The sequence below is a fragment of the Lactuca sativa genome, chromosome 6, assembly GCF_002870075.4.
Source record: "Lactuca sativa cultivar Salinas chromosome 6, Lsat_Salinas_v11, whole genome shotgun sequence".
NCBI lineage: Eukaryota > Viridiplantae > Streptophyta > Magnoliopsida > Asterales > Asteraceae > Lactuca > Lactuca sativa.
The window spans coordinates 169,313,860-169,341,362 of record NC_056628.2 but is presented as its reverse complement, the minus strand read 5'-3'; the positions used below and the strand labels follow the sequence as shown (position 1 = coordinate 169,341,362).

At 37.8% G+C, this 27,503-nt stretch overlaps 3 protein-coding genes across 4 annotated transcripts; 2 read left to right on the top strand and 1 right to left on the bottom strand.

Annotated features, from left to right (window-relative positions):
• Positions 1-1,244: 1,244 nt before the first annotated feature.
• On the top strand, positions 1,245-4,358 carry LOC111895628 (probable L-ascorbate peroxidase 6, chloroplastic/mitochondrial). Of its 2 annotated transcripts, none has more exons than XM_023891707.3 (12): positions 1,245-1,552; positions 1,621-1,764; positions 2,285-2,405; positions 2,485-2,585; positions 2,670-2,757; positions 2,846-2,913; positions 2,999-3,085; positions 3,169-3,243; positions 3,348-3,425; positions 3,499-3,603; positions 3,702-3,776; positions 4,049-4,358. In XM_023891707.3, exons 1-12 carry the CDS (start codon positions 1,355-1,357, stop codon positions 4,199-4,201), a joined length of 1,293 nt encoding a protein of 430 aa, XP_023747475.1. In that variant the 5' UTR covers positions 1,245-1,354; the 3' UTR covers positions 4,202-4,358. The 2 variants fall into 2 exon arrangements, with proteins under 2 accessions (XP_023747475.1, XP_023747482.1); XM_023891714.3 differs by having other exon boundaries at positions 1,246-1,552; positions 3,913-4,358.
• Positions 4,359-5,231: 873 nt separating this feature from the next.
• On the top strand, positions 5,232-8,707 carry LOC111895620 (protein disulfide-isomerase). Its single transcript, XM_023891701.2, has 10 exons — positions 5,232-5,571; positions 5,822-5,852; positions 6,075-6,362; positions 6,532-6,720; positions 6,849-6,974; positions 7,130-7,267; positions 7,392-7,508; positions 7,873-7,990; positions 8,083-8,195; positions 8,317-8,707. The coding sequence occupies exons 1-10, from the start codon at positions 5,366-5,368 to the stop codon at positions 8,503-8,505; spliced, it is 1,515 nt and encodes a 504-aa protein (XP_023747469.1). The 5' UTR covers positions 5,232-5,365; the 3' UTR covers positions 8,506-8,707.
• A 3,851-nt stretch (positions 8,708-12,558) lies between these two features.
• Positions 12,559-15,094, bottom strand: LOC111895614 (GTP-binding protein ERG). The gene is made up of 8 exons (XM_023891694.3): positions 14,342-15,094; positions 14,109-14,198; positions 13,877-14,022; positions 13,604-13,762; positions 13,455-13,521; positions 13,243-13,350; positions 13,018-13,157; positions 12,559-12,931 (listed from the first exon to the last, which is right to left on the bottom strand). Exons 1-8 carry the CDS (start codon positions 14,915-14,917, stop codon positions 12,847-12,849), a joined length of 1,371 nt encoding a protein of 456 aa, XP_023747462.1. The 5' UTR covers positions 14,918-15,094; the 3' UTR covers positions 12,559-12,846.
• Between the last annotated feature and the right edge of the window lie 12,409 nt (positions 15,095-27,503).

The following is a 27,503-nucleotide window of genomic DNA, read 5'->3' as shown; positions in this document are numbered from 1 at the left end:
TTCTGTCATTATGTACATGAATACATTCCATATTATGTGAACAACAAGCTACACCATTTGTAGTGATTTCTCTCTTCCGATTTGTTATATGGTTGTCTTTATGTCGTGCATGTAAACATATACATCAACAACAAGAAGAAGCCCACAATCTCATTAGAATGGACAAGAGGAAGGTGGATATCAGCAGGTAAACTTATATATCTACCACATGTCACCCCTGAGCATCCTTATGACCAAAATAAATATGTGACACAAGAGTTAGAAAAAGTTTATAATAATTAAACATATAACTTTTGGTCAAGTACCTCGAACTACTTTCCATTACTTGTCTAATATAGGTTTTGGTAGAGTGTCCATCAGTTCAAATCCAATAGATTTTGATGAAATCAATCCGATCCAATTATCCATTGGATGTTGGATTTTATCAGCCGATACAATCTAATGAGTTAGATGCAACAAAACCAAACCAATCCAATTGATTATTAGATTCGATCGGTTTTATCCATTGGGTGTCAATATATGACACTGGATGATAATGTAGGATCAGTTTTATCCAACAAAACTACTTTATTTTGTTTACCATCTCTATTTAATAAAAGTTGAGACTAAGAATGGCAATTAAATAGTCCTTTTTAAAATTAAAAACTTATTATTGTAAATTAACATAATATGTATTTTGCATGTATATTTATTTATTTGCTAATTAAAAAGACTTATGGTGCTTTGTTTACAAGAATAATTTCTAAACATTGTTTAGTTTATTCTTTATTTCAAATTTGGCATGGTTCTTGTAGTCAAACAAATCATGTTCTTTTGTTTCTTTATGTTTTGTGAGAATCGACCATCAAAAGATTCGTTCACACTCTTTGATTCACACTAAATAATTAATTTTCATTGGTTTTAAAAACTATTTTTAATCTTAAAATAGAGTTAAATATACTTAGTATATTAAGAAACTGGAACCCACTATAAATGATACACATTTTTTCTTTCAATAATAACAATAAGAAAAGCTTCTTCACAAGATGTTACCTCTATCAAAAGTTCAAAACTGATTTGGTACCGATTAAACATTTAATAAATGATCTAAATACAAATAAAAAATATAAATAAGTACTAGTATATAAACAGAAAATAAAATACAATATTTTTATATAATAAATTAATAATTAATAAATATATGCTATTTGATCGACATAATTACTTTTTAAATAATATTTTCATATTTTCCGTTGGTGGTGGTGGAAGTGAAATTTTGTTTTGGATTCTTGTCCTCCTCTTTTGTGGCTTTTGGAGATAGGATCAGTCGTACTTCTTATTCATTCTGAGATTTTCTGATCAACATCCAATTTCAATGGCGGCTAACTGTTCCTCTCTTACACCCTCGCCAATGGCTCTTTCCGGTGGCTCCGCCACCTCCTCCGCCACTCCTCGTCTCCTTTCACTTTCTCCAACTACCACCGCCAGACCTTCGTCCCTCTCATTCCATTTCCTCTCTTCGTCCTCTTCTGTCGCTGCATCTCTCAAATGCCTCAAATTATCTCATCATCAGGTTTCTCTCCATTCCCTCCCTCATTCATCACAAATGTTTTAATCCTTCTCATTATCGATTTATTGCAGAAACGAACAAAGCTTCATTCGTCCAGTGGTGATTTCGGCGCAGTGGTTACCACGAAATGCTTTGCATCTAACCCTGATCAGCTCAAGTCTGCTAGAGAAGACATTAAAGAACTCCTCAAGACTACCTACTGTCATCCTATTATGGTTAATTTTAAAACCTTACCCGATTGTATCTATTTTGACCTAATATTTACTACTTTCTCCTGCCTCACTAAACATTCCAAATACAGAATTAATCAGGATCCGTTATTGAACACAAACATTAATGTAGTTTCTAGCAGTGAATTTAAAGTTCATTTTACTTCGCTAAATTTCGTTGAAGTAGATTCTATATCAATTAAGTTTGGTAACAAAATTTTCATATAATCAAGTTGAGAGGTAAGTTTGGTAACAAAATTTGCTATCTGATATCTGTTGAAATATATTCCATATCAATTATCAAGTAGGGACTTGCATGTTTTTGATGTTTGCTAACTGATATCTGTTGTTTGAGAAGAATTTCATTAGGGATCAATCAAGGGCACTTAGCTATTGATTGAAGTAAAGAAAGAACAACTCAGGAAACTATAGTAGCCACTATCTACTACCCAACAAAGAAATATAAACTAGTGAAAGTTCAAATTTACCCTTCTAACTATAAACTTTGATTCTTCATCTGCAATAGGTTTGCCTAGGATGGCATGATGCTGGAACTTACAATAAGAATATTGAAGAATGGCCTCAAAGAGGTGGAGCTAATGGAAGTTTAAGGTTTGAAGTTGAACAGAAGCACGCAGCCAATGCTGGCAAGTTATTTACTACCCTTTACCTTTTTCTTTAATCTTTTTCCTTTTCTATTTTTAATATTCCTTCATGTTATTACAGGGCTTGTAAATGCTCTCAAGCTTCTCCAGCCTATCAAAGACAAGTATGCAACCATAACTTATGCAGACTTGTTTCAATTAGCAAGTGCTACAGCTATTGAGGTCACTTTTAGAATCTTTTTAATAAATTTACAAAAAACAATATATTCTATCATTGATTTTTACTTAACATAATAACAATCACAGGAGGCTGGAGGTCCCAAGATTCCTATGAAGTATGGACGTGTTGATGTTTCTACACCTGATCAGTGTCCAGAAGAAGGGAGACTCCCAGGTGTCATTACTAATATCATCATTTCTCTTTAAATTTTCTTTTATAGATATTTTTTGGGTTTCTAACTTTTTTTCATTTCATGATTTAGATGCGGGCCCACCTTCACCTGCTTCTCACTTGCGTGATGTTTTCTACAGAATGGGATTGAATGATAAGGTTGAGATCATTAGATCGCTATTTTTTATATGTAAAAATGTAAAATGTTAATTGCAATATGATGTTTTATAATTTGGATTTGCAGGAAATAGTTGCATTATCCGGGGCCCACACTTTGGGGAGATCCAGACCTGAACGCAGTGGTTGGGGAAAGCCAGAGACTAAATATACGGTAGGAAACAATTAAAATACCAAAAATACCCTTCACTATCGATCAAATTTAAACCTAACAAGTAAACGTTGATTATATGACAGAAAGAAGGGCCTGGAGCCCCAGGGGGACAATCTTGGACTGAAAAGTGGCTAAAGTTTGATAATTCCTACTTCAAGGTAATGCTATAACAATTTTTCATTATTATTATTATTATTATTTTGCTTTTCTTAATCTTATGAGTTGTAAGAAAAATAGTGAACATCAATGAATATGTAAACAGGATATTAAAGAAAGAAGAGATGAAGATCTACTAGTTTTGCCTACAGATGCTGCCCTTTTTGATGATCCATCATTTAAGGTGAAAAAAATAAAAAATTATTTGATAAATTTTGAATTTGTTTATGTAAAAGTAAAAATGATTTGGTTTTCAGGTATTTGCTGAGAAATATGCAGAAGATGAAAAAGCATTTTTTGATGACTATGCTGAAGCACATGCTAAACTCAGCAACCTTGGAGCTAAGTTTGATCCTACCGAGGTTTGTAGAATCTGTTCTATTGTTTTTATAAAATATATCTTTTTTCTCATTTATAGCAACCTATTTTTTACAAAAAAAAATATATATGAATTTGTCAGGGGTTTTCAATTAATGATGAACCTGCAGCAGCAGTACCTGAGAAATTTGTAGCAGCCAAATACTCATCCGGAAAGGTTTTACTTTTTACCATAACGCCCTTCTATATTACATGCTGGATAAAATAATAATGCTTAAAAAGTTAAAAATAGATAAGGGTACATATGGTTTTTTGCAGATGGTTTAGATTTTTTTTGTGTTTGATTGGTGCAGGATTAAGATACACAACAACTATCTTGTTTTGTTAAGGAATAATTTAAAAATAATACCAGAATGCAATGCAATGAAGCAATGCTGAAATGTTAATAATGGAGATTGAGATGGTAAGTTGAAATATTTGAATTTGCAGAGAGAGCTTTCAGATAACATGAAGCAGAAGATTCGTGCAGAATATGAAGCTGTTGGAGGAAGCCCGGATAAGCCTCTTCAGTCTAACTATTTTCTCAATATTATCATTGTCATTGCTGTTTTGGCACTTTTGACATCTCTACTTGGGAACTGATTACAGTTTTTTTTTTCTTCCATTTTTTTTGATTATTTATAGAGTGTGCATTTATATTTTGGTTTTGGCTTTCCTTGAGAGTATGTAGAGATGCAATGATTGATTGATATAGTTGTTTACTGTGAGTATTTTTAATGTTGTCCATTTTCTTATGATCTTTTGAGGTTGTGTTTGAATTAGGTTACTTTCTGATTGAAAGACACGTGTCTGGTTCAACACAATTAGTCAAAATGAAATATAAAGGCTATAATATATTGAATGATTAATCAAGTAAAGAGCATATGTATGTTACAAAAACAATGTTTTCTATAGGACAATGTTATAGAAAAAAAAAAAAACGGCAACTTTGTAAATAATATACTAAATAATACGCATTATAGGAATGTTGACATGATGTAAAGTAGTTTTGTGTAGTATGTTTTATTCTCAAAACCTCCGAATTCCTTATCCTAAGTAAATGTATATCAATTGCGGGTTTACGGTGTTGTGGCAAGTGAGGCACATGTTTTTGAAGTTAAGATAGGATTTGATGCATTCCAAAAATACCTTGAAGGATGTTACTACACATGTGGACTATGGGAAACGTGCAATCATAAACTACTCCCATCAACTACCCGGTGTTTTTATAAACAACTACTTTAGCAAGGACTTCTTTGATCAAACTTCCGGGAGCAACAACAAATTACTTAATGGTAGCTATATGTGACCTAGAACCACATAAAAACATATAATATCACATAAATGCAATGAATTTAATACTATTAGTATAAGATATTAAATTAACACATTATCCAAATTTAATAAAATAGGTTAATTATGCTTTATATATATATATATATATATATATATATATATATATATATATATATATATATATATATATATATATATATATATATATATATATATATATATATATATATATATATATATATATATATATATATATATATATATAAGCAAAATTAGCCTATGTTTGAATTATAAACTACACCTGACTAAAAATCAACCGAAATGCCACGTGGGAATGATGACTATGATTTATGAATACCGAATTGCTGCGAGTACGGCAATGGCTACCGGGTCTCGCTATTTTTCAGTTCAACTCGATCTCGGAAGATTTTACAGAGGAAGAATCTAAACAGCTACCACAACATTCCGGAAATGGCGTCATCTAGGGTTCCGATCATCGTCTTCCTATTTTCTCTTCTAACGCCGTTGTATATTGGCGGATTATCATGTGTCGCTGCCCATACTACTAAAGACTCATCATCACAATCGAAAGAGTTCGTTCTGACTCTCGATCAATCCAACTTCACCGGAACTATTAGCAATCATGATTTTGTCGTCGTCGACTTTTATGCACCTTGGTAAGAACCTCCATAACTCCATTGTTTACATATTTAATTAATTGTTTGTTTTATCGTTGTTGCACCACGTACTCTCAGATCGATCACCATTTTCTCTGTGTATTATTAATCGGATTGCGGTGACATTTATTATGATACTCTTGCATTGTTTATAAAAGATATTTTTTTTTCAATTTTTGTTGCATTGACATTGAACATAGATTAATGAAATGACATCGTTAACATCTTGATTTGTTCATTAACAACATAGGTGTGGCCACTGCAAGAAACTTGATCCAGAGGTAACTTTCAATCTTTCATCCTCAACATAATATATATGTGGTCCCTACAGGGTTGGAGTTTAACATGTATTGGATTGGGATTGATTTTTAAAAATGTTTGTACTTCCTACCTGCTGATTGTGGGACCGGTTTGTGAAAAATGATTTTTTCAAATGCTTGTACATTGTTAGTTGGGTTACATATATTCCTTATGAGCTCATGATGTATTTAATGATTTTTCAGTTTGAAAAAGCTGCTTCTATATTGAGTAGTAACAACCCCATGATTGTTTTAGCAAAAGTTGATGCCAATGATGAAAAGAACAAAGATTTGGCTAGTGAGTATGACATAAAAGGTTTCCCAACACTTAAAATCATTAGAGATGGAGGGAAAACTATCCAAGATTACAAAGGACCAAGAGATGCAGATGGAATAGTTTCTTACTTGAAGAAACAAGCCGGGCCCGCTTCTGTTGAAATAACATCTACAGAAGAGGGCAATGCTCTTGTTGATGGAGATAATATCGTTATTGTAAGTCCTATTTCTTTTCTTTTCTTCTTATTAAATGTTGCATGGATAAATAAGTTAAAATATAAAGAGAAAGCCTCATTTTTCTGACATTCTCCGTTAAGTCGTTCTCTTTGCATAAATTGCTATTATTTTTTTGTGCCGTGAGTAACGTGTTTGTTTGTTGTCCTAGGTTGGAGTGTTCCCTGAATTTTCTGGAGAAAGTTTCAGGGTATTTTTGACTTTAGCTGAAAATTTGCGTTCGGATTATGAATTTGCTCATACATTAGATGCAAAACTTTTACCACGAGGTGATTCGTCTGTATCGGGGCCCATTGTCCGTTTATTCAAGCCATTTGATGAACTTGTAGTAGATTTTGAGGTAATCTTTTAATGTGTTTATTCCTGTCTATTACAAACGTGACACGGCAAAATATATTATATTGTGTTTGGCATTTACTGTGACTGAGACTGATGTCAATGAGACAAAAATTGTATTTTAATCTGCAGGATTTTAATTTGGATGCATTAGAGAAGTTCGTTGAGGAAGCAACCATTCCTACTGTAACCGTCTTTAACCACGATCCAAAGAATCACCCGTTTGTCATCAAATTCTTTAACACTCCCAATGCAAAGGTGAAAAATTAATTGATATGTACTTTTTTTTTTATCTATTTTTTTAAGCGGACCCACAAAATTCTTTATGTTGGGGACAAAATATCAAGTGGGCAAATTACCAAAAAAAGAAGAGAAAAAAAAAGTTTTGTAATGAGATACTATGGAATTGGTAGGCTATGCTTTTTGTGAACTTTAGTAGCAAGCCTTTTGGTGCTTTTGAATCCAAATATCAAGACATTGCTAATGAGCACAAGGGAAAGGGAATAAGTTTTCTAATTGGAGATGTTGAAGCTAGTCAAGGTGCTTTCCAGGTTAGTATCTCTTACTCACTACTAGAAAAGTAGGAAATAGTGACGGATTCAATTCCATCACTAAAAAACGATTCGAGATAATATGTTGTTAATTCCTATTTTTCTTAATGGTTTTGATCAACAGTTTTTTGGAATTAAGGAAGACCATGTTCCTGTGATGGTTATAAATGATGATAAAGAGAAGTATGTGAAACCAAACGTAGAGCCTCATCACCTTGAATCATGGTTGAAGGAGTACAAGGTGATTGATTCATTTCAATAATTGGGGAAGGAATTAAATGTGTTTGAAATGAAAATATATTGTTTGTTTTATGTGTGATGGAATGAAATGAAAAATTGTAATATAACCTATTTCTATCTATGAAACTTTTAAGGACACAAACTTCCTTCATAAATTTCATGATTTTAATTAAACTACAACTTTTTTCTGACAATAACTAAAAAATATATTTTATTACAATCTATTTCATTCCTACAAAGTACAAACCATCCAAACATGGTAATGGAATGTAATTGATCATTCCATTCCTTTGCTAATTCCATTTATCCATTTCGTCCATCTTCATTCCATTCCATCCAACCAAACAGATACAATAAAAATGCAGGATGGAAAAGTTACACCATATGTGAAATCCGAGCCTGTACCCGAGGTTAATAATCAACCAGTTAAGGTGGTTGTTGCTGACAATTTCAATGACATTGTTTTCAAATCAGGCAAAAACGGTATGCAAAACATCACTTCATTACTTAAATTACTCATGTTTTATTATTAGTTTATTACTATTATTAATTAATTCTTGAGTTATAAACTACAGTTTTGTTGGAGTTTTACGCCCCGTGGTGTGGACACTGCAAAAAGTTGGCTCCAATTTTGGATAAAATTGCCGCTTCATTTGCAAATGATGCGGATGTTATCATTGCTAAGATTGTAAGATCCATTGACATTTTCAAATTCATTATATACAAAGAGTTATCTTAACAAAGTGTCTAGCACTTTATGCATGTTTTATATGAAGCTGAATGAGATATTTTGTATATACTTTTTATAGGATGCAACTGCAAATGATATTGTGCATGAAGGGTTTGATGTTAAGGGTTACCCTACATTGTACTTCAAGTCAGCAAGTGGAAAATTGTTGCAATATAGTGGAAAGAGAAGCAAGGATAAGATTACTAGTTTTATTAAGAAGAATAAGGAAAAAACAAGCCAACAGAGTTCTATAAAGGAGGAACTGTAGTCAAGGTATTTAATATTCACATTTCCACTTTAGAAGTTTGTTTTGTTTGTTAGGTAGATAGGATGGATGGATTGATGGAACACAGTCTTGTACTGCGTTTGGTATGCATTAGACTAGGACTGATGTTGATTGGATAAAAACTGCAAGGTTTTGTCCCATCAAAAAACCTGACGGTCACATGAAGTATTTATTTAACATTATTTTTTTAAAACTTGAAATTGTTATGATATATTTAGTGTACATTTCATTTTATTTAAGATTAATTTAAAATTTTAAAAACAACTCTGCAAAATTTTTGAAATTGACTTGATTCAAGTTGAGTAGAGCTCAAGTTATTCAAGACCGATTTGAAAAATATTGAAAATTGACTCGACTCAAGTAGATTGGATCTCGAGCCACTCGAAAATATTATAGATTAGAGCTCGAGCATTAAAATATTTGGCTTGTGAAACTTAAGAGCTTAATTTGACCTAGTCAAAGTTACATTTTTATCCTTTGTTATGTTCATATTTACATAATTATTGTTAGTCAAAGTTGCATTTTTTAGCCTTGATTTTTATTGTAGTTTTCGTTTAAATAAGTTAAAAATGTAATTGTACTTGAATTGTAGATTTTGTTTAAATGATTTTTTGAAGGAATTGTAATTATGTTCCTATTTTAATATTACACTCATCAACAGTATTGAGGATTCCACGTTTCTTATATTACACTAATTTTCGATAAATGTATTTTGGAATAAACGTTTTTTCTTATTAGTGGATTTATAATTAGGGATTTTTGCCTTATTTAAAAATGAAATTTTTTTGTTGTGAAAATGAGACGTTACACATAAACATCAACAACCCCACACACTTCATCAATGATTGTCCCATGTAAGATGTCGTGAGAAAACCTAAAGAAATTATTAATAAGTACTGAATGAGTACAAAAACAAAAATGACTAATTTTGAAACAAAAAAATATATATTAATGACTAAATGTGTACAAAAATATTAAGGACTAAACATGTACAAAATAAAAAATATATTACCCTATTAAGTTATTTTCCCGACTAACCTGGAGTAACCGGTCATAAGGACTGAATGTGTACACTTTAACAAGTTGAAGGGGGTAAATGTGGACGAAAAAAAACTTAGTGGCCAAATGCGTACAAATGGAAAAATATATTACCATTTTAAGTCATTATCCCTAAATATAAATACAAAAGGACCTTGAGTGGCTTTGTAAGTGCAATTAAACGATTAATTAATCAAAGTGCTCATTGATAATAAGTGGTTAATATATTATGCCATTAACCCTAACTTTAACATAAATATTCGTATACTTAATAGATATGATTAAAATAATTTGTGTGCATTGATGGTTTGTGTTTTTGGTTACAAAAATGGCATTGATGGAGATTCGTTTAAGTTCTTCTGTTGAGTTTTATAAGAAATAATGGAATTTAGGGATGGCAATGGGTACGGGTATACCGGGTTTCGTGTTCCCCATCCCCATCCCCGAATCCCGATCCCCGTCCCCATCGGGGATTAAAAATCTATCCCCATCCCCATCCCTAATGGGTATCGGGGATCCCCAATGGGTAATCGGAGATTTTTCCCCGTTACAAAGTTTTGAACTTTTATGAAAAATAACTCATAATTATATATTAACCAACAAAACAAAAACTAACAGAACAATATAAAACACTATAATCACTGAATGTCTTCAAACACGAACAATAACATTCAAGGTGACAAATAAAATCATTTTTTGCAAAAAAAAAAAAGACATAAAAATTCTTCCCAAAACTATATGTTTGATTGTTAAAAAACCTTACTTTGTCTACTAAAAATTTGCTTATGCATTATTAAAAATAAAAACATAAGTAATATATATATATATATATATATATATATATATATATATATATATATATATATATATATATATATATATATATATATATATATATATATATCGGGTAACCATCGGGGCCGGTTTCGGGTACGGGTATGGGTACCCGACAAGTAGAACCATCCCCATCCCCATCCCCGCTTTTTATATTCAGGTAATACCCATCCCCGGTCAACTCGGGGATTTACCCGGTCAAATCGGGTTAGGGTTTCGGGTACCCATCGGGTACGGGTTTTTTTGCCATCTCTAATGGAATTGAATTTGAGAAAAACAACTAGGGGATGTTTGGTTCACCTGTTAATGATCCTATTAAGATGTGGGTTCTAAATCGGTCGGAGCATTGTTGGATTTTTTGTAGCTTGTTATATGAGCTCTAAATTGCTGCAACAAAAAATGAATTTTAGAAACTATCAAATCCTGATAAAAGTAGATCTAGTTGTAATTAGATTACAAAGTAGGTCTAGTTTTAATCGGTCTTGAAAGGTTTGGCTAGTTCATGGTTGCTCTCTCTCTCTCTCTCTCTCTCTCTCTCTCTCTCTCTCTCTCTCTCTCTCTCTCTCTCTCTCTCTCTCTCTCTCTCTCTCTGAGCTCGACTGCTTCTTCTTCCTCTCGTTCTTACTCGAGCTTTTGACTGACTTTCCTTCCATCTATTTTTGTTGAGGCAATTCTGACTTGTTCATCGGCAACTGATCTAGCTCCTGAAATATATAACATTCTTGATCCTTCCTTTTACTAGTCTTCTCGGCTGGAATAAAAAAAGATTCTCCGCTCTGCTCCTACTCCTTCTCCTTTAGGATAGGATCATCGTTGGTCCTTAAGCAAAGTCGAATATTTGTTACAAATCTAGATCTCTCTCTCTCTCTCTCTCTCTCTCTCTCTCTCTCTCTCTCTCTCTTTAAATTTTGTTGTTTCTTCTAATACAAAATCTTTGTTTCATTGCTTTGAATTTTGTTGTTTGATACTTTATGATTTTTGATTTAAAATTAGTATCACTGGCTTTTACTGATGCCTGAAATGGTTTTCTCTTTCATGATTCTTGTATCAAAGTATGCAGTCAAGAATCAATGTAAAACATTGGGTTGAAGGATAACTTGTTTTGATCTTGCTTTACAATTTTGTTGTACATTTTTTTTATTAATAAAGATATAAAGACTTTGAGATAGGACTTTGACATTGCTATACAAATTTTTAAAATTTCGATTTATTTTGGTCTTTGCTTTACAATTTATTTAAAAAAATCAATTTATTTTGATCTTGTTTTACAATTTTACATGATTTGATGTTCTACAAATTTAAATTTAAAATAAATAATAAAATGATTAATTTTATCATTCAAACTTACCAAACATGTTAGCCTCTTAATAGAGATTGCCAAGCAACCCACCCTAACTTAGCACCATATCTTCTTTATACTAATAAATAAAACTCATTTTCTGCCACATGTCATGTCCTCATTGATTTGGACACATGGCATTTTAATAGATTTTTAGAATTTATTTATTTCCACATGTAACTTTCTGATTTGTTCACATATCATAACTTATTTCGGTTATAATATTGAGAGAAATAAATGTTTCCTTGAAAAAGAATTGATATATTTATAATGAAATAAATATCATAATTAATGAGAGCTCTAAAATTGATATTGATATTAAATTTAATGTTTAAATATTGATATTAAATTTGTATTTTTAATAAACCCGTATAGTACACGGGTCATACACCTAGTATTTTTAAGAATACAAACATTTATACTATATTAAGGGGGTGATATGTCACCAACTCACTCTATATCAACAAAACCCACACCTATTTACATTTTAGGGTTTAAACCTAAAGACACCCAAAATAAAATATTACTAGTGTTCCACAATTGATCTCATATAAAGCCAAATGGGCCTTGGAACACTGTTGATATGTGCTCCTCATATGGTCCAGTTTACCATTTTTTTAGTTGGTAATCATTTAACAATACTTAATGTCACCCAAAATTCCAAAAATATTTTTTTTAGTGTAAATGATAAACTTAATGATTTGAAGATGTAAACCATTAACATTTAACATTGTCTATTGTGGCATCCTATATACGTGACTTGGGCCTCTACCAAGTACACATTGTATTATGAAACCATTAAAACACAAAATCATGAATGAAGTGTTGTGATAACAAGGAAGATGCAGTGCAAAATATATGAGCTATATGTAAATTGTTTATGTGTAAATCAAATCAAATCTCTTGCATTCTGTAAAAGAGACCTCAATTATGCAACTCTTACAAAGAATATAACCAAAACATTACTAAAGGAACATTATAAGAGTGAATATCAAAAAAAAAAAAAAAAAAAGATTAAATTTACATTTACATATAACAAAACTATACCTTTCTGTTATGTTGACTATTCAACATATGAAAGGAACATCATTGTTAATGGGTTTCATTGTTGATCATTTGAGTCTGACCAAAAGGATAAGATGGACATTTCGCTTGAATATAGATCTCAGCTCTTCATTGGCTTCAACTCCTATTCTCCTGAAGAAAACAAAAACATTTTATACAAACTTGATTATGATATTTAAAAGAGGAAGACTTTTCAGTGATGAAAGTAGATTAATTACCCTATTTTAGAACCATTCTTCCCAACTATAATTTTCCTCTGACTGAGTTTATCAGTGATGAAATGCTGCTCGATCCTTATAGATCCATCACGCAATTCCTTCCAATCTATTAATCGATGTTCAACATCATATGGAATTTCCTGTTACAAATTTAAATGATAACTGATTGGTAATTTGAATTTTTTTTTTAAAGTTCCAATAAGAAATATTATATAATACCTATACCTGATGTATATGGTCTAGAAATTTTTCTCTAACAACTTCTAGTGATATGTTCTTCATGACATCTTGTGTCATGATCAGAGGATCTTCATCCCATGGTCTTTTAACTGCCTAACATAACAAAAAATCATACACCCACAAAAATACACAAAATTATTCTTATTATACGAAAAATAATATTAAACATGAAAATTATGAAGAAGCTTCAAGCTTGCCTGTTCCATCAAATATTGTACAAGATCTTTGACACCGGAACCCTTAAGTCCAGAAATCATGAAATACCTATAGGGACAAAAGAGCAAATAAATGTAAATTCAGGGTCAAAACGGGGATGAAAAGAAAAATTATTAGTTATTACACCTACTTTTCATATCCAGGAAGATCTTTAAACTGATCAGCAACCTTCAATAAATCTTTCTTTTTCTCTACCAAGTCTACTTTGTTCATGCATAAGATTCGTTTTTGTTTTGGATTCACTTCTGAACCCATTTGTTTAATAAGCCCCACCACTCTTTTATCAGGCCTATATACATATATGTCATTCATCTTTATACAATATATCATTATCAATAACACGATTACATAAACAAACAAACAAGATGATATGTCAACGTTTTGTGTCTAGTAAAAGATAAACCTGATAAGATGCCTATGAACATCAAATATGACAAGCAGCGTGTCATAAAGATCAACTGAACTCAATGCACTTTCAACTCGAACTCTAATGTCGGATTTTGGGAGTCCATTAGTTCTCATAATCAACCCAGGGGTATCAAAGAAACACTGTTCATCAAAGAAAATTATCAAGTGAGGATGTTTGTAATATGTGATACTGGTAAAAAGATGAGAGGCATCAAAAGGGAACATACTATTTGCGTTTTTCCTTTCGTCATCACACCTAATACTTCATGTGTAGTTGTGTTTGTCTTTCGTGAAACTGCAGCAACCTTCGTCCCAACCTACATAAACAGAAATCCGATTTGACCTAAATGTTCAATTCTAGCTAAACATTCTAATTTCTAAAGTGATTAGTGGGTTTTCAAAGAGCTCAGAAGCATTAACATATGAGACATTTGATGAAAACAAGTGGAAACAAGCATACCATGAAATTGGTGAGGGCGGATTTTCCAGCGTTAGGAGCTCCGATAATCCCAACTGAGAGAGACAACTGATCTTCCATCTTCACCGCCTCAACATCATCTTCGTCTTCATCGGTTGGAGCCACCGCAGCTTCAAGCAGAGCCTTGGAGAGAATTGCAGCACGATGCCTTTTCTCTTCCTGCTCCATCATTCTCTCTTTCTTACTCTTCTTCTTTTTCTTTTCCTTCACTAATTTCTCTTTCTTTTCCTTCACTGATTTCTCATGCTCTTCTCCGAATATAGTTTTGTTAACTTTCCACCGATACTTTTCGTCCCAGGTGGATTCGGCATTTGAGACGGGAGTAATAGCCTCATCTAAGCCCAAACCTAGTGTCACGTTTGGTAATTCGTAATGACTGCTGTCGAATCCGAAGCCATTGGTATCGGTGATGTGAGTTTCTTCGCTTTCGGATGCTGGGGTTTCTTGTAGGGGTTGAGATGCGAAAAATCGAGAGAGAAAGGTGGGATTAAGATTGGAGTTTTTAGGGGTTTTTGAAGAATGATTAGCAAGCGTTTGAATTAACCTCAAAGCTTTCATGTCGAGACCTGGAATCAACTAAGAACATGTACTACGAAGAGAAATACACATCAACGGAGAGCAGAAACTGGATTAGCGGGGAGTAGAGCTTGATGAACCGATCCGGTGAAAGAGGGGGCGAGAAAAATGAGAAGAAGGGTTCTGTTGAGGGTTTAACATGAAGATCAACTTAGTTTGCAGGAAGCGTCCTTTTACTCCGGAAAATTGCAAACATAGCACAAATTGGGCAATTAAGTAGGATTTTCTATAAAAATAATAGGAATTCGACTTTTTAAGTTAACTAAATTTTCTTTTTGTTAGGATAATTTTTTTTATAAATCTATGTAACAAACATTTTTGAAATGTTCACGTATGACTATTATAACCGGTTGTAGCATGTTACATCCGATCATATGTAAACATTTTCATCAAGTTTGCTACCTATATGTATATAAAAAATTACCTAAATATTAACAGAACGAAAATGTAATTACCCTGATAATTCAATTTCTTATTTTTTTATTTAACCTTTTAATTTTGATTTGGTATAAAATTTAACCTAAATGATAAATATTTTTAAAACCATACCATTTTGGTAAATATCTTATTAAAATACACTATGTTGTTTAAAAAATCTCTAGATTTGACATAGAAAAAAACACATCGTCGTTTTATAGAATTTGTAACACCCCAAATTCCAGAGGTGTTGTTGAAGGACTTAAAGTGTAAATTAAGGAAAGGGACTCGACGAGTAGGCATGCTTACTCGCCGAGTCGGAGCGGGATTTTTCGGGGGTTTAAGTGACCAACTCGCCGAGTCGGCGGCTTGGACTCGACGAGTAGGTGCTGAAGAGAGAAAACTCTAATCTCGGGGGTTGTGCCTTATATAAAGCACATTATAGCCCACCCTCAGCCTCTTTGCTACCTTTTGAGATCCAGAAACCCTAGAATCGAGTGAGCCTCCGTTAATAGAGAGAATAGAGCTTTGGAAGAGAAAATCTTGGAAAGGGACTTGAAGATCGAGAGGCTTGTTGCAAAGGAGTGGTGTAGATCTGGGATCTACTTCAGTTGGAGCATATATTGGAGGTAATAATCTGTTGCTTGGGCTCTTTTGTATCTAGATCTATTATCATTTGAGATTTGGGGCATTTTTGGTATGATTGAGAACTATTTCAAGTTAGAGGCTTAGATCTGAGGTTGCTACTTCATATCTAGGCTTGTGATGGTCCAAATTGTCATAAAGCTTCTGTCTAAGAGTTATTGGTGAAGCCCTTTTGTCTTAAACCCAAGCCCTATAGTGTTTTGGGCTTATATCTCCTTGGTTTCACGTAAAGTTTGCCACTTTATGTGAAGGATAGACTGTAGAAGAGTGGATTTGTTGATTGGAGCCCCTGCATGGCTCGAAAAGCCACTATATGGATTGAGAACTGGAGAGACTCGGCGAGTCACATGGGTGTACTCGACGAGTTGTATGATCATGTGCATGGACTCGGCGAGTTGGAAGAACAACTCGGCGAGTCTGTTGAACATTGCCTTGGACTCGGCGAGTCTGTTCTTGGACTCGATGAGTCTGGTCGCAGAACCCAACCTCTTTTGGTTAAAGCTTTGGATTAGTGAGTCGGTTGGCGACTCGGTGAATTTGACAGGATGGAATTCTGAGATCATTGGACTTGACAAGTCTTGGGGCGACTCGGCGAGTTGATTCGTGTTGTGGGAGTTTCTGAGTATAGGAACTCGATGAGTCGACGGGTTGACTCGGCGAGTAGAATCAACCAGGAAGGTTGACTTTGACTTTGACCAAGAGTTGACCAGTTCGACTTCCAAGGGTATTTTGGTAATTTTGGAATTAGGTCTTTGGTAGTGTTTTGTGGTGAAGTTCGTGTCAGTGGTCGGAGCAGCTTGGTCTTATCTCTTCAGTCGACAATTGCAGGTGAGTTCTCCTCATTATATCAACATGGTCTAAGGCACCAATGTCGGCCCTTATTGGATTGGTATCCGGGTTTATTGCATGTTATGCTTATTGATTTACATCCTGGTAGTTAGGATGGTGATATGCTTAGTGACCTGGTTAGGTCGATATCCTGGAATATAGAATGATGCTATGTTAGTGACCGTTAGGTCGGTATCCTGGTTATAGGATGTTGCTATACTATTTGATATGTTAGATCGGTTGACTGTTATATATGCTAGCGTATGATATGTATGTGCACATGTTTGTTGATTGGGGGTTGGGTTGAGGCGGTCCTGCTTTGTGCCGAAGGCCAACATACCCAGGGCGGTCCGGATAGACTACAGACCCCGAAGGGTATGTTAGTCAAACCGAAGGCCCCGCGAGCGGCCTGGATAGGCTAAAGGCCTGACGAGGCGTTCCAGACGTGCCGAAGGCTCGGAGAGCGGTCCAGATAGACTGAAGGCATGTGAGGGGTCCAATCAGGCTGAAGGCTCATCATGCATGTTGTTTTGTATTTGCTGATATGATATGAGTATGGTTATATGAGGTTGGTATTTTGGGGGAACTCACTAAGCTCTCGGGCTTACAGTTTCAGTTTATTATTTCAGGTACTTTAGGAGACTGTGGGAGATATTTTGATGTTTAAACTATTTCGAAAACAAGATGTATGAACTTAATGGTTTTTTAATGAATTGAAATGTTTTAAATTGGCTTAAATTTTATGGGTGTCACAGAATTTTATTGTTTAAGATATTAAATACAAAAATTAAAATTTATTAGAGACTAAAAATATGAATCTCACTTACTGTGTAAAGAAACTCGCCTGTTTATATTTATATTTAGTTGACCATGAAAACCATAATCATCCCTTTACTAAAAAGTTAATATTAAAAAAAACACATCTCTTGAATACACTTCAAAAAGGAGTTGTAAAACTTATCTCGAGAAGGTCATTGAAAAAAAAACACATCTCTCGAATACACTTCAAAAAGGAGTTGTAAAACTTACTAAAAAGTTTGGAGTAAGAGTAGGAGTGGTCACAACCGACTTACCTTTAAGACCTAATTTTGCGGTCTTTAGGAGTCCCTGAAGTTTGCTAAGTGTAACTTCCTCCTTATTCATGTGGTATGTCATGCGGAATTGATCATAACATGAAGGTAAGGAGTGCAAAATAATATCTATTGCCAACTCCTCAGGGAAGTTCACATTCAACTTCATCAATCAATCTACATACCTTTGCATTTTCTGCATGTGGCTTGTGATGGGTTCACCATCTTTCATTCGGGTTGTGATCATAGAGGAGATGATTTCATATCGCTCTTGACGAGCACTCTGATGGTAGCGGTCCATCAAATCCTGGTGCATCTCAAAAGGATAGTAGTCCTCATAGGAGTTTTGGAGCTCGGCTGTCATGGTGGCCATCAGGATGCATGCCACTTTTGTAGCATCTCTTTCATGAACCTCATAACCAGCAAGCTCCTCAGGAGTAGCAGTTGGCTCAGGCACCTTAAGCTCCTTGTCAATAACATATTCCTTGTTCTCGTAACGAGTGACCATCCTGATGTTTCTGATCCAGTCAGTAAAGTTGGATCCATCAAAGATGACTCTCCCACAAAGGTTCATGAGAGAGAAGGAGCCAGTAGGGTTTGAGCCAGGAGTAGAATTATTGGAAGACATCTGAAGAGAAGAAAGATAAGTTTAGTTTAGATATAGGGATAATCCTTAATAAAACACCCAAATGTAATATTAAGGCTAGGATCCAATCACAATATATTATAACCTAGAAGAGGGATGCCGTAATCCAAGTTATAACATATTTGAAAGGTAGGTGAATGACAATTCACCAATTTCCACCATGAAAATGAAATATAAATTATTAGGTTTTATTTGGTTTTTAGAAATTCCTAGATTCTTTGAGATTCATTGAACTTTTCAATGGCATGTTTCAATCTCGAGTGTGCCCTTCATGTTTTGTGACTAGGATACCGAGGATCACTAAACAAGGTGTGAAGCAACCATGCAAATTACTTGGTACCCTTAATGTTTTCCACTTAATCGTTGTGTCGGTAAACCACACGCGCTCCTTCCGACCTCATGTGTAACATCCTTATTTCCCAGGTATATTATTTTATCTATTTATTTTTGGAATTTGTGAAGGAACTCGGTGAATTGTAACGCCTGCATTTCCAGGCTAGGCATTATCATTGATGTAATAGTCTAGGTTAACCTTTGTAACCCGTATTGAAATAATAGAAGTATATTATTTGAGTATTATGTGTTTTGTGCTCAATTGCTTAATTATGTGGTTCGATTAATTAAGAATAAAAATAAGCGTCAAAATTTAAGTGAAAAATAAACTCGTTATCTTTGGATAATGTTGTAGTAGTTGAAACGAGGTTTCTGAATATATATAGAACGCCCAAATCTGACTTCGTATGAGGAAGTTATGATTTATTGAAGTTTCGACTTAGCGGTATACAGCCCGAAATACTCGATTTGAGATCGAGCGATTTTTAGTCGAATCGATCAAAAGGAGAATCGAAGATCTCGTTGTTGGTATCGAAACGATGAAAAGTTAGGCGAGAACGGACGTCAAACGAAGAAGTTATGAATTTGTAACGAAGTTTTTTTTGTCCCGGCCTACTAAAAATAATTAATAAAAATAAAGTGAAAATTAGCCGACGGAGTCTTAACGAAAGTTGTAGAGCGTAGTCTCACCTACGCGTGGATATAAAGAACATCGAAAACGGAGTTCATACGAAGAAGATATGAATTTCCGAAGTTTATTAAATATTTAATATTTAAATTTAATTCCAAATTTTGGTATTATCCGAAGAGGAGTCATCGGACTCATCCGAAGTACGCCCAGCGTACAGCGAAGCGTGACGTCCCTCGCACTCGAGTTCTTCGGATACGTAAGCAATGACGAATTCGGACGCGTACGCCCCGCGTACTTCGAGGCTCCAGCCTCCTATAAATAGGATGCGAGGGTAGTCGACTCATTTGCTCTTTTTCTCTCTTCTCTCTCCCGTTTTGCATCGTTTTGCGTGCCAGAAGTACCCCGAAGCCCCGGTATCATTCCCGAGCCCCGAAGCAAGTCCCGAAGATCCCGAGAAGTAAGATTCCCGAGCCGAAGCTCTGCCCGCGAGGAGTCCGGTTTTTTTGTGAAGATCTTCCAGATCTGCTGAAGAATACTACTTCTACAAGTTGTAGTGTTGTCCGATCATCTTCTGATCAAGTGAGTGTGTAGTTACTTTCTTCTAACGCATAATTATGAAGTATTTTATACGAAATACATGTTATGTGTATAATTTTGTAGTTATATGTGTGAATGTATATTCATTCTCTTCTATCTCATAGATCTGATTTACTTTCTATGAAATACGTGTTATGTGGGTGTGCCTCATCTGTTATGTGGAATATGTATTGAATGAAAATGATATACAGGTTTTAAACTATGTATGAAAATATATATTTTTATCTACTAATATGTTGGGTAGAACATGGGTAGATAGTTGGTGTGTAATAAACAGATGAGAGACCTCAATGTTGTTGTTGTTGTTGATCTAGTTATTCAGCGGAGTATGGATAACGACCACATACTCTTTCTAGACAGTTCTGTGGAATGCTAGAAGGTTCATAACCTGTAGGTGTTGTGAACGATGTGTTCACCGGTGTACTCTATCCCCCTCATGGTTGCCTTTAGGATATCTATTGTTGAGGAAACCCCTTAGCAGTAATGTCCGTCCTGATGAAAATCCTAGATTAGGTCCCTTGAGATAGATGTTGTTTTAGGGACGTAAAGTGAGGATAACAGGAATGGGTAATTGGGTTATTGTTGGTTGGTGAAATTAAATATAATTTATTTATTGTGGGTTGAAAACCCTATATGCTCACCAGGCTCCCAAGCCTGACTCACTCAGTTTTATTTGTATTACAGGAAGTGGCGCAGGGGCGTAAGATGGTTGAATCATCAAGTTGTTTTGTTTACAAGTCTTTATATGTATATATTTGTTGAATGACTTGTAATGTTATCGTTTATGCTTTATGGTCTGTATCAGAACATGACATCCCGAGTTTTGATTATATAATGAAAATGCATCTCTTGATGAAATGCTTTGATAAATATTATTTTATCATGTTTTGTTTTGGGAACAAATTCTGCAACACTTTTAAATCAAAAGGATTTACTCTGAAATTATTTTAAAAAAGCATAAATGAAACCGGTCTTTTCTGGCCGTGATTTTGGGGATGTCACAGTTGGAGCCAAGACTCGCCGAGTAGGGTCGCGGATGTTTATCCGGGTTCACGTCCGGACTCGGCGAGTCCACGTTGTTTAATGAAACCCTAACCCCCCGGGTTTGGAGCCCATTTAAGGGCACTTATAGCCTCCCATTGCGGCTACCAGTCCCTTGAGAGAACCCTAAGTGAGCTAAATCGTTGTGAGGGAGAAAAAGTCGCTTTTTGATCCTTGTACCTTTGGTTTAGCAAGAAGAAGGTGACAAGAGCAAATAGGAGGTGTGATTCAAGCGGTTCCAGAGTTCAGAGACTTCATTTTGAGGTAATAGTTCGAACCTCCTTCAGTTTTGGTGTTAATCTTTAGAGTTAGGGTTTTCTAACCCCTTTGGAGAGTGATTATGTGGAGCAAATGGCCCCTCTTCAAATTTGTGCCTTGGATCTGGACTCAAAGAGGTCCAGAGACCTTGACCCATGGAGCTTTATGGACTAGTTTGGAGTTATTGGCCTTAGGTTGCCATTTTTGGGGCTAAATCTCCTTTTGATGCCTTGTTGTTGTTATACAAGCATCAAGTTTCGAACTTTACGTGACATTCATGCTTGGGAAGGCCAGATCTATGGTTTGGGGAAACAGATCTGACCTTAGGAGGTCAGAAGAGTTTGTGCATGGCATGAACTCGTCGAGTTGTTCTTGAGACTCAGCGAGTAGAGTTAGGGTTTCACGTAAATTGATCAGTCAGTGGACTTGCCGAGTTGGGGGATGACTCAGTGAGCCAGGAGGGAGTTAGAGGACTGGAGTTCAAGGTGATACTCGCCGAGTTGTTCTTGAGACTCGGCGAGTTGAGTCGAGGTGGCCCCGCGATTCATGATTGGGATGACTCGTTGAGTATAGGGAGGGACTCGGCGTGTCAAGCGGGACAAAGAGTTAAAGGACATGTGAGAACCCACCAAGTCTCCAAGGTGCACTCGGCGACTAGGGTCAAAGTGTGACCGTTGACTTTTGTTGACTTTTAGGGTTGGGTCATCAATGGAGTCCTTGTGACAATAGGGGAGGGTAAAATAGTCTTTTACCCTTCTGAGGGTGCCAATGGCAGGTTGAGTCTAGTCTCGAGAGTTATATTTATAAGAGTATTTATTTATGTGAATAGGCGGAGGCTAGGCAATATCTTTCCAACGAATCAGAGATTTACCGAGACGCTTGAGGTGAGTCTTCTCACTATACTTTACCTAGTGTGGTAACAGAGTTATGTGATAGAGTACTATAGAGTTATATGCTAGTGTATTTGCATGTTATTTATATGTTGTATTGTGATATGTGATATGCAAGATTCAGAGTTACAGAGTCGGGACTTTCGGGTCCCTAGAGTTAGGGCCAGAGGGCCCACAGAGAGTTGGGGCTGGAGGGCCCCACTGAAACACATGGACCAGAGGGTCGACAGAGTTTCAACCTCGAATGACTATTATGTGTTAGAGTGATATTTTAGGGAACTCACTAAGCTTATGCTTACAGTGTTATGTGTTATGTGTTTCAGGTACTAGTGATGATCGCGGGAAGGCGCCGGCTTGATTCGTACACACACATGGGATTCTATGTATTTTGATTTTGGGAGATATTTTGTGAAACAAAGACATGATATTATGACATTTTATGAATGAATGAGTTTGTTAAAATGTGTATGAAAATGCGAAAAATTTGTTTTAATTTTCACGGTGTTACAAGTTGGTATCAGAGCCTAGGTTTGAGGGATTCGGGTGCTCCTTCGGGCGTATCTGAACTCAAACCAAAGATTTGAGTAAATTTTAATAATAAAATAAGTTTTCAAAAGAAGAACTTACGAGACAAACAGAGCAGAGTCGTGTGTACGAACAGCCAGCGCCCGAACGGTGATTTCCCAAAATACCATTACTATAAGTGTTATAAGATATGATGTGATATGTTATATGATGAGCTATGCTATGCATGCTAGAGTAGACTATGTATTCTTATTAGGACTAGAGTGGCCTGATATGTGATGCCTGAGTCTAGGAGTCTTGCTGCTAGGAATACTTCAAAGTGTTTAGGTAGCAGCGAGGAGGTTGTGAGAGATCAGCTAGCGAGTATCATATGATCAGAGAGAGTAGAGTACTTGGGACTTGGGACTCTGGGAGGAGGACTTGGGGTGAATGTTGATGCGGTGTGGACGGTAGTATTGGGCCCGTACTACTAAAGACACCGGGTCAGTACACAGTTCAAGTAAGAATCCTTGGAGTACCAAGGGGCAAGCAGGGTAGAGTACTCGAGTGTGAGCATACTCGAGCGAGTCCCTGATATTTATTTTTGTGTTGTATTTCAGAGAGAGAGAGATCATGGTTGGGACGCGCCACACATCAAGGACCAGCGGTACGAGTGATGAGGAGATCCGTAGGATCATCCAGGAGGAGGTGGTTACGGCCATCATGGCAGAGATACCAGAGATGTTCGGGTATACCAAGACCACGCTGATAGAGACATTTGATGAGAAGTACGCTGCTCTTTCTGAGGCTGCTGTTGCTGCGGCCACTGCAGCGATAGTTGCGACTAGGCCGCAGGGTGGTGATGCGTTGCTGTTCCGAGAGTTCAGCAACACAAAACCACCGGAGTTTGACGGGACCCAGGACCCGATTGTGGCGATGAGATGGATTTCAGACATAGAGGGGTGTTTTTTCACTTGTTCATCTCCAGAGCATTTGAGAGTCCGGTTCGCGCTGAACCAACTTCGCTTAGGAGCGAAGGATTGGTGGAAGTTTGTGACGGCGCACTACACGCCTGCTGAGCTTGCAACAGTGACCTGGGAGAGGTTCACTGCTATGTTCCGAGATGAGTACGTTCCCCAGGTGGAGAGGGAGCGTTTGGCCCAGGAGTTTCTGACCCTCAATCAGGGTACTGAGTCTGTTACGGTGATTACGAGGATGTTTCATAAGCGGGCAATGTTCAGCCCATAGCACGTGTCCTCCGAGCAGGCACGTATGAGCCGATATCTTAGCATTTTGAGGAGGGATATACAAGAGTTCGTTGGGAACTCGACGTATCGGACATTTTCCGAGCTTCAGGAAAATGCTCGGAAGAGGGAGATAGAGCTAGAGACCCAGGCTAAGGAGGAGGCTGAGTCTCAGGGGAGGGATCGGCGACCGGTACAGTCTTAGCCGGTAGCCAAGCGGGCCAAGCCCGCTGATTCGAGATCAGGGAACCAGAGGGGCCGCACTTGTGGCAAGTGCGGCAAGAGCCATGATGGGGTATGCAGAGTAGGGTCTTGCTACAAATGTGGCAAGGAGGGGCATATGGCCAAGGACTGCCCCAAGGGGTTTGCAGTGTGTTTTCACTGCAACCAGACCGGACACCGGAAGGCAGAGTGTCCGCAGCTGCGGGGATCAGCACATGGAGCATCTCAGGGATCTGCCCCTGCTGCCATCAGAGCTACTGAGAGCCGACCAGTGAAGGTCGAGGCACCGAAGGCACGAGGGAGAGCCTTTCAGTTGACCACGGAGGAGGTCCGCGCAGCACCCGATGTCGTGGTTGGTGTGTATTCTTTCGTGTATTTATTTTGATGTTGAGATATTATGCTTATTTCATGTTATGCGTAGGTACTTTTCTTGTGAGTTTTGTACCTGCCTTGGTGTTATTTGACTCGGGTGCGAGTCGATCTTTTGTATCTTTGGCTTTTAGTCAGCACATCAGTGTTAGTCGTGAGGCGTTGAGTCGACCTCTGAGAGTTTCCATAGCTGACGAGAGGGCAGTGTATGCCACATAGGTGATCCGAGGGTGTGAGCTCGAGATTTTCGGTGTTGGGTTTTCGATTGACTTAGTTCCTATTGCGATGGGGGATGTCTGTGTCATCGTGGGCATGGACTGGTTGAGCAGATTCTGAGCGGCTATCGACTGCGAGCGACAGCTGGTGACCATACGAGACCCTAGTGGGGGAGTTCTTACGGTATACGGCGAGGGTACACGTTCTGGGTCAGCATTTTGTTCGGCCGCGAGGGCAAGGCAGTGTCTACAGCAGGGTTGTAGGGGTGTTGTAGCGTATGTGATGGATACGCGGATTGATTCAGAGAGACCGAGGTTAGTTGAGGAGGTTCCGATAGTGCATGAGTTCCTGGACGTATTTCCTGAGGAGTTGTCGGGCGTGCCTCCAGTGAGGCAAGTGGAGTTCAGTATCAATTTGGTTCCGGGGGTCGCGCCTATCGCCATGCACCTCCAGAGATGCAGGAGTTATCCTCGCAGCTTCAGGAGCTGCTAGGAAAGGGGTTTATTCGGCCGAGCAGCTCGCCGTGGGGAGCGCCTATCCTTTTTGTCAAGAAAAAGGATGGTTCACACCGGATGTGCATTGATTACCGGGAGTTGAACAAGTTGACGGTCAAAAACCGTTACCCGTTGTCGAGGATCGACGATTTGTTCGATCAGTTGCAGGGAGCATCTTGGTTCTCCAAGATCGATTTGAGGTCTGGGTATCATCAGGTGAGGGTGCGAGATGAGGATATTCAGAAGACAGCGTTCAGGACTCGTTATGGGCATTACGAGTTTGTGGTGATGCCCTTCGGTCTCACCAATGCCCCGATAGTGTTCATGGATCTCATGAACAGAGTGTGCAGGCCAATGTTGGATCGCTCGGTGATCGTATTCATCGACGACATTTTGGTGTATTCGAGATCTAGAGAGCAGCACGAGGAGCATTTCAGGGAGATCCTCGGAGTTCTGAGATCGGAGAGGCTTTATGCCAAAGTCTCCAAGTGTGATTTCTGGTTGCGAGAGGTTCAGTTCCTAGGGCACCTCGTTAACCAGAAAGGGATATTGGTCGACCCGGCCAAAGTTGAGGCAGTGATGAGTTGGGTGGTGCCGAGGTCACCCTCCGAGATCAGGAGTTTCTTAGGGTTGGCAGGTTATTATCGGAGATTTATCAGGGATTTCTCCAAGATCGTCGTGCCACTCACCAGGTTGACCCGGAAGGGTGTCGCTTTTTTGTGGGGCCCAGAGCAGCAAGCTATGCGAAGCCCCGGTGTTAGCCCTCCCAGAGGGAATGGAGGGCTTTGTGGTGTATTGTGATGCGTCGATCTTGGGGTTGGGAGCGGTGCTGATGCAGAGAGGGCATGTGATAGCATACGCATCGAGGAAGCTGAAGCCTCATGAGACGAGGTATCCCACCCACGATCTAGAGTTGGGGGCAGTGGTGTTCGCCCTCAAGATCTGGCGTCATTATCTGTACGGGGTTCGGTGTAGGATATACACGGACCACAAGAGCTTGAAGTATTTGATGGATCAGCCCAATCTAAATATGCGACGGAGGAGGTGGTTGGACGTGGTCAAGGATTATGATTGTGAGATCCTGTACCACCCGAGCAAGGCTAATGTTGTAGCCGATGCACTGAGCCGTAGGGCGGAGAACGCCCCATTGCGAGATGTATGTTTGAGATTGACGATGATGAACCCGGTTTTGGATGCTATTCGTGGGGCTCAGGCTGAGGTCGTGCAGCCTGAGAGCCAGAAGAGAGAGCTTGTTATCAGGGTGGTATCGGAGTTCGTTACCGATAGTTGGGGGCTTATGACATTTCAGGTTCGTATTTGGGTACCGTTTGTGGGAGGGACGCGTACCATTTTGAAGGAAGAGGCTCATCGGTCGAATTTCTCGATCCATCCTCGGGCCACTAAGATGTACGTGCGGGAGGTAGTATCGCGACATGGAGTGCCGATCTCGATTGTCTCGGATCGAGATGTGCGTTTCACTTCCAGATTCTGGAAGAAATTTCATGAAGAATTGGGTACTAGGCTGCACTTTAGTACCACATACCACCCCCAGACTGACGGACAGAGCGAGCGGACGATTCAGACGCTCGAGGATATGCTCCGGGCATGTGTGTTGGATTTCGGTGGGAGTTGGGACACGTATTTGCCCTTGGCAGAGTTTTCCTACAACAACAGCCATCATTCGAGCATTGGTATGCCGCCTTTTGAGCTGTTGTATGGGAGAAGGTGTCGGACCCCCATTTTCTGGGGAGAGGTCGGGCAGCGTGTTATGGGTAGTACCGATATCGTGCTACAGACGACTGAGCAAATACAGCAGGTCAGGCAGAGGTTATTAACCGCTCAGAGTCGTCAGAAGAGTTATGCGGACAGGCGTCGGTCCGAGCTCGAGTTCCAGGTCGGCGACTTTGTACTCCTGAAGGTCTCTCCTTGGAAAGGAGCGATCCGATTCAGGAAGAGGGGCAAGTTGGGGCCCCTATATATCGGTCCTTTTCGGGTGATCGCAAGGGTAGGCAGGGTAGCCTACCGGTTGGAGCTATCTGCAGAGCTAGGTCAGATCCATGACACTTCCCATGTGTCGCAGCTGCGAAAGTGTATAGCCGATGAGTCGACAGTGGTGCCATTAGAGGATATTCAGGTGGATGTGGGCCTGAACTACGTTGAGAG

Bases quoted from the DNA above. Each gene is read 5' to 3' on its own strand.
- LOC111895628 (XM_023891707.3), top strand. From the start codon at position 1,355: ATGGCGGCTAACTGTTCCTCTCTTACACCCTCGCCAATGGCTCTTTCC. The intron at 3,086-3,168 runs GTAGGAAACAAT...ATTATATGACAG, and splicing joins AGCCAGAGACTAAATATACG to AAAGAAGGGCCTGGAGCCCC. The intron at 3,426-3,498 runs GTGAAAAAAATA...TTTGGTTTTCAG, and splicing joins TTGATGATCCATCATTTAAG to GTATTTGCTGAGAAATATGC.
- LOC111895620 (XM_023891701.2), top strand. From the start codon at position 5,366: ATGGCGTCATCTAGGGTTCCGATCATCGTCTTCCTATTTTCTCTTCTA. The intron at 6,975-7,129 runs GTGAAAAATTAA...TGGAATTGGTAG, and splicing joins TTAACACTCCCAATGCAAAG to GCTATGCTTTTTGTGAACTT. The intron at 7,268-7,391 runs GTTAGTATCTCT...TTTGATCAACAG, and splicing joins CTAGTCAAGGTGCTTTCCAG to TTTTTTGGAATTAAGGAAGA.
- LOC111895614 (XM_023891694.3), bottom strand. From the start codon at position 14,917: ATGAAAGCTTTGAGGTTAATTCAAACGCTTGCTAATCATTCTTCAAAA. The intron at 14,023-14,108 runs GTATGTTCCCTT...TTTGATGAACAG, and splicing joins CGAAAGGAAAAACGCAAATA to TGTTTCTTTGATACCCCTGG. The intron at 13,763-13,876 runs GTTTATCTTTTA...ATATGTATATAG, and splicing joins GTTCATAGGCATCTTATCAG to GCCTGATAAAAGAGTGGTGG.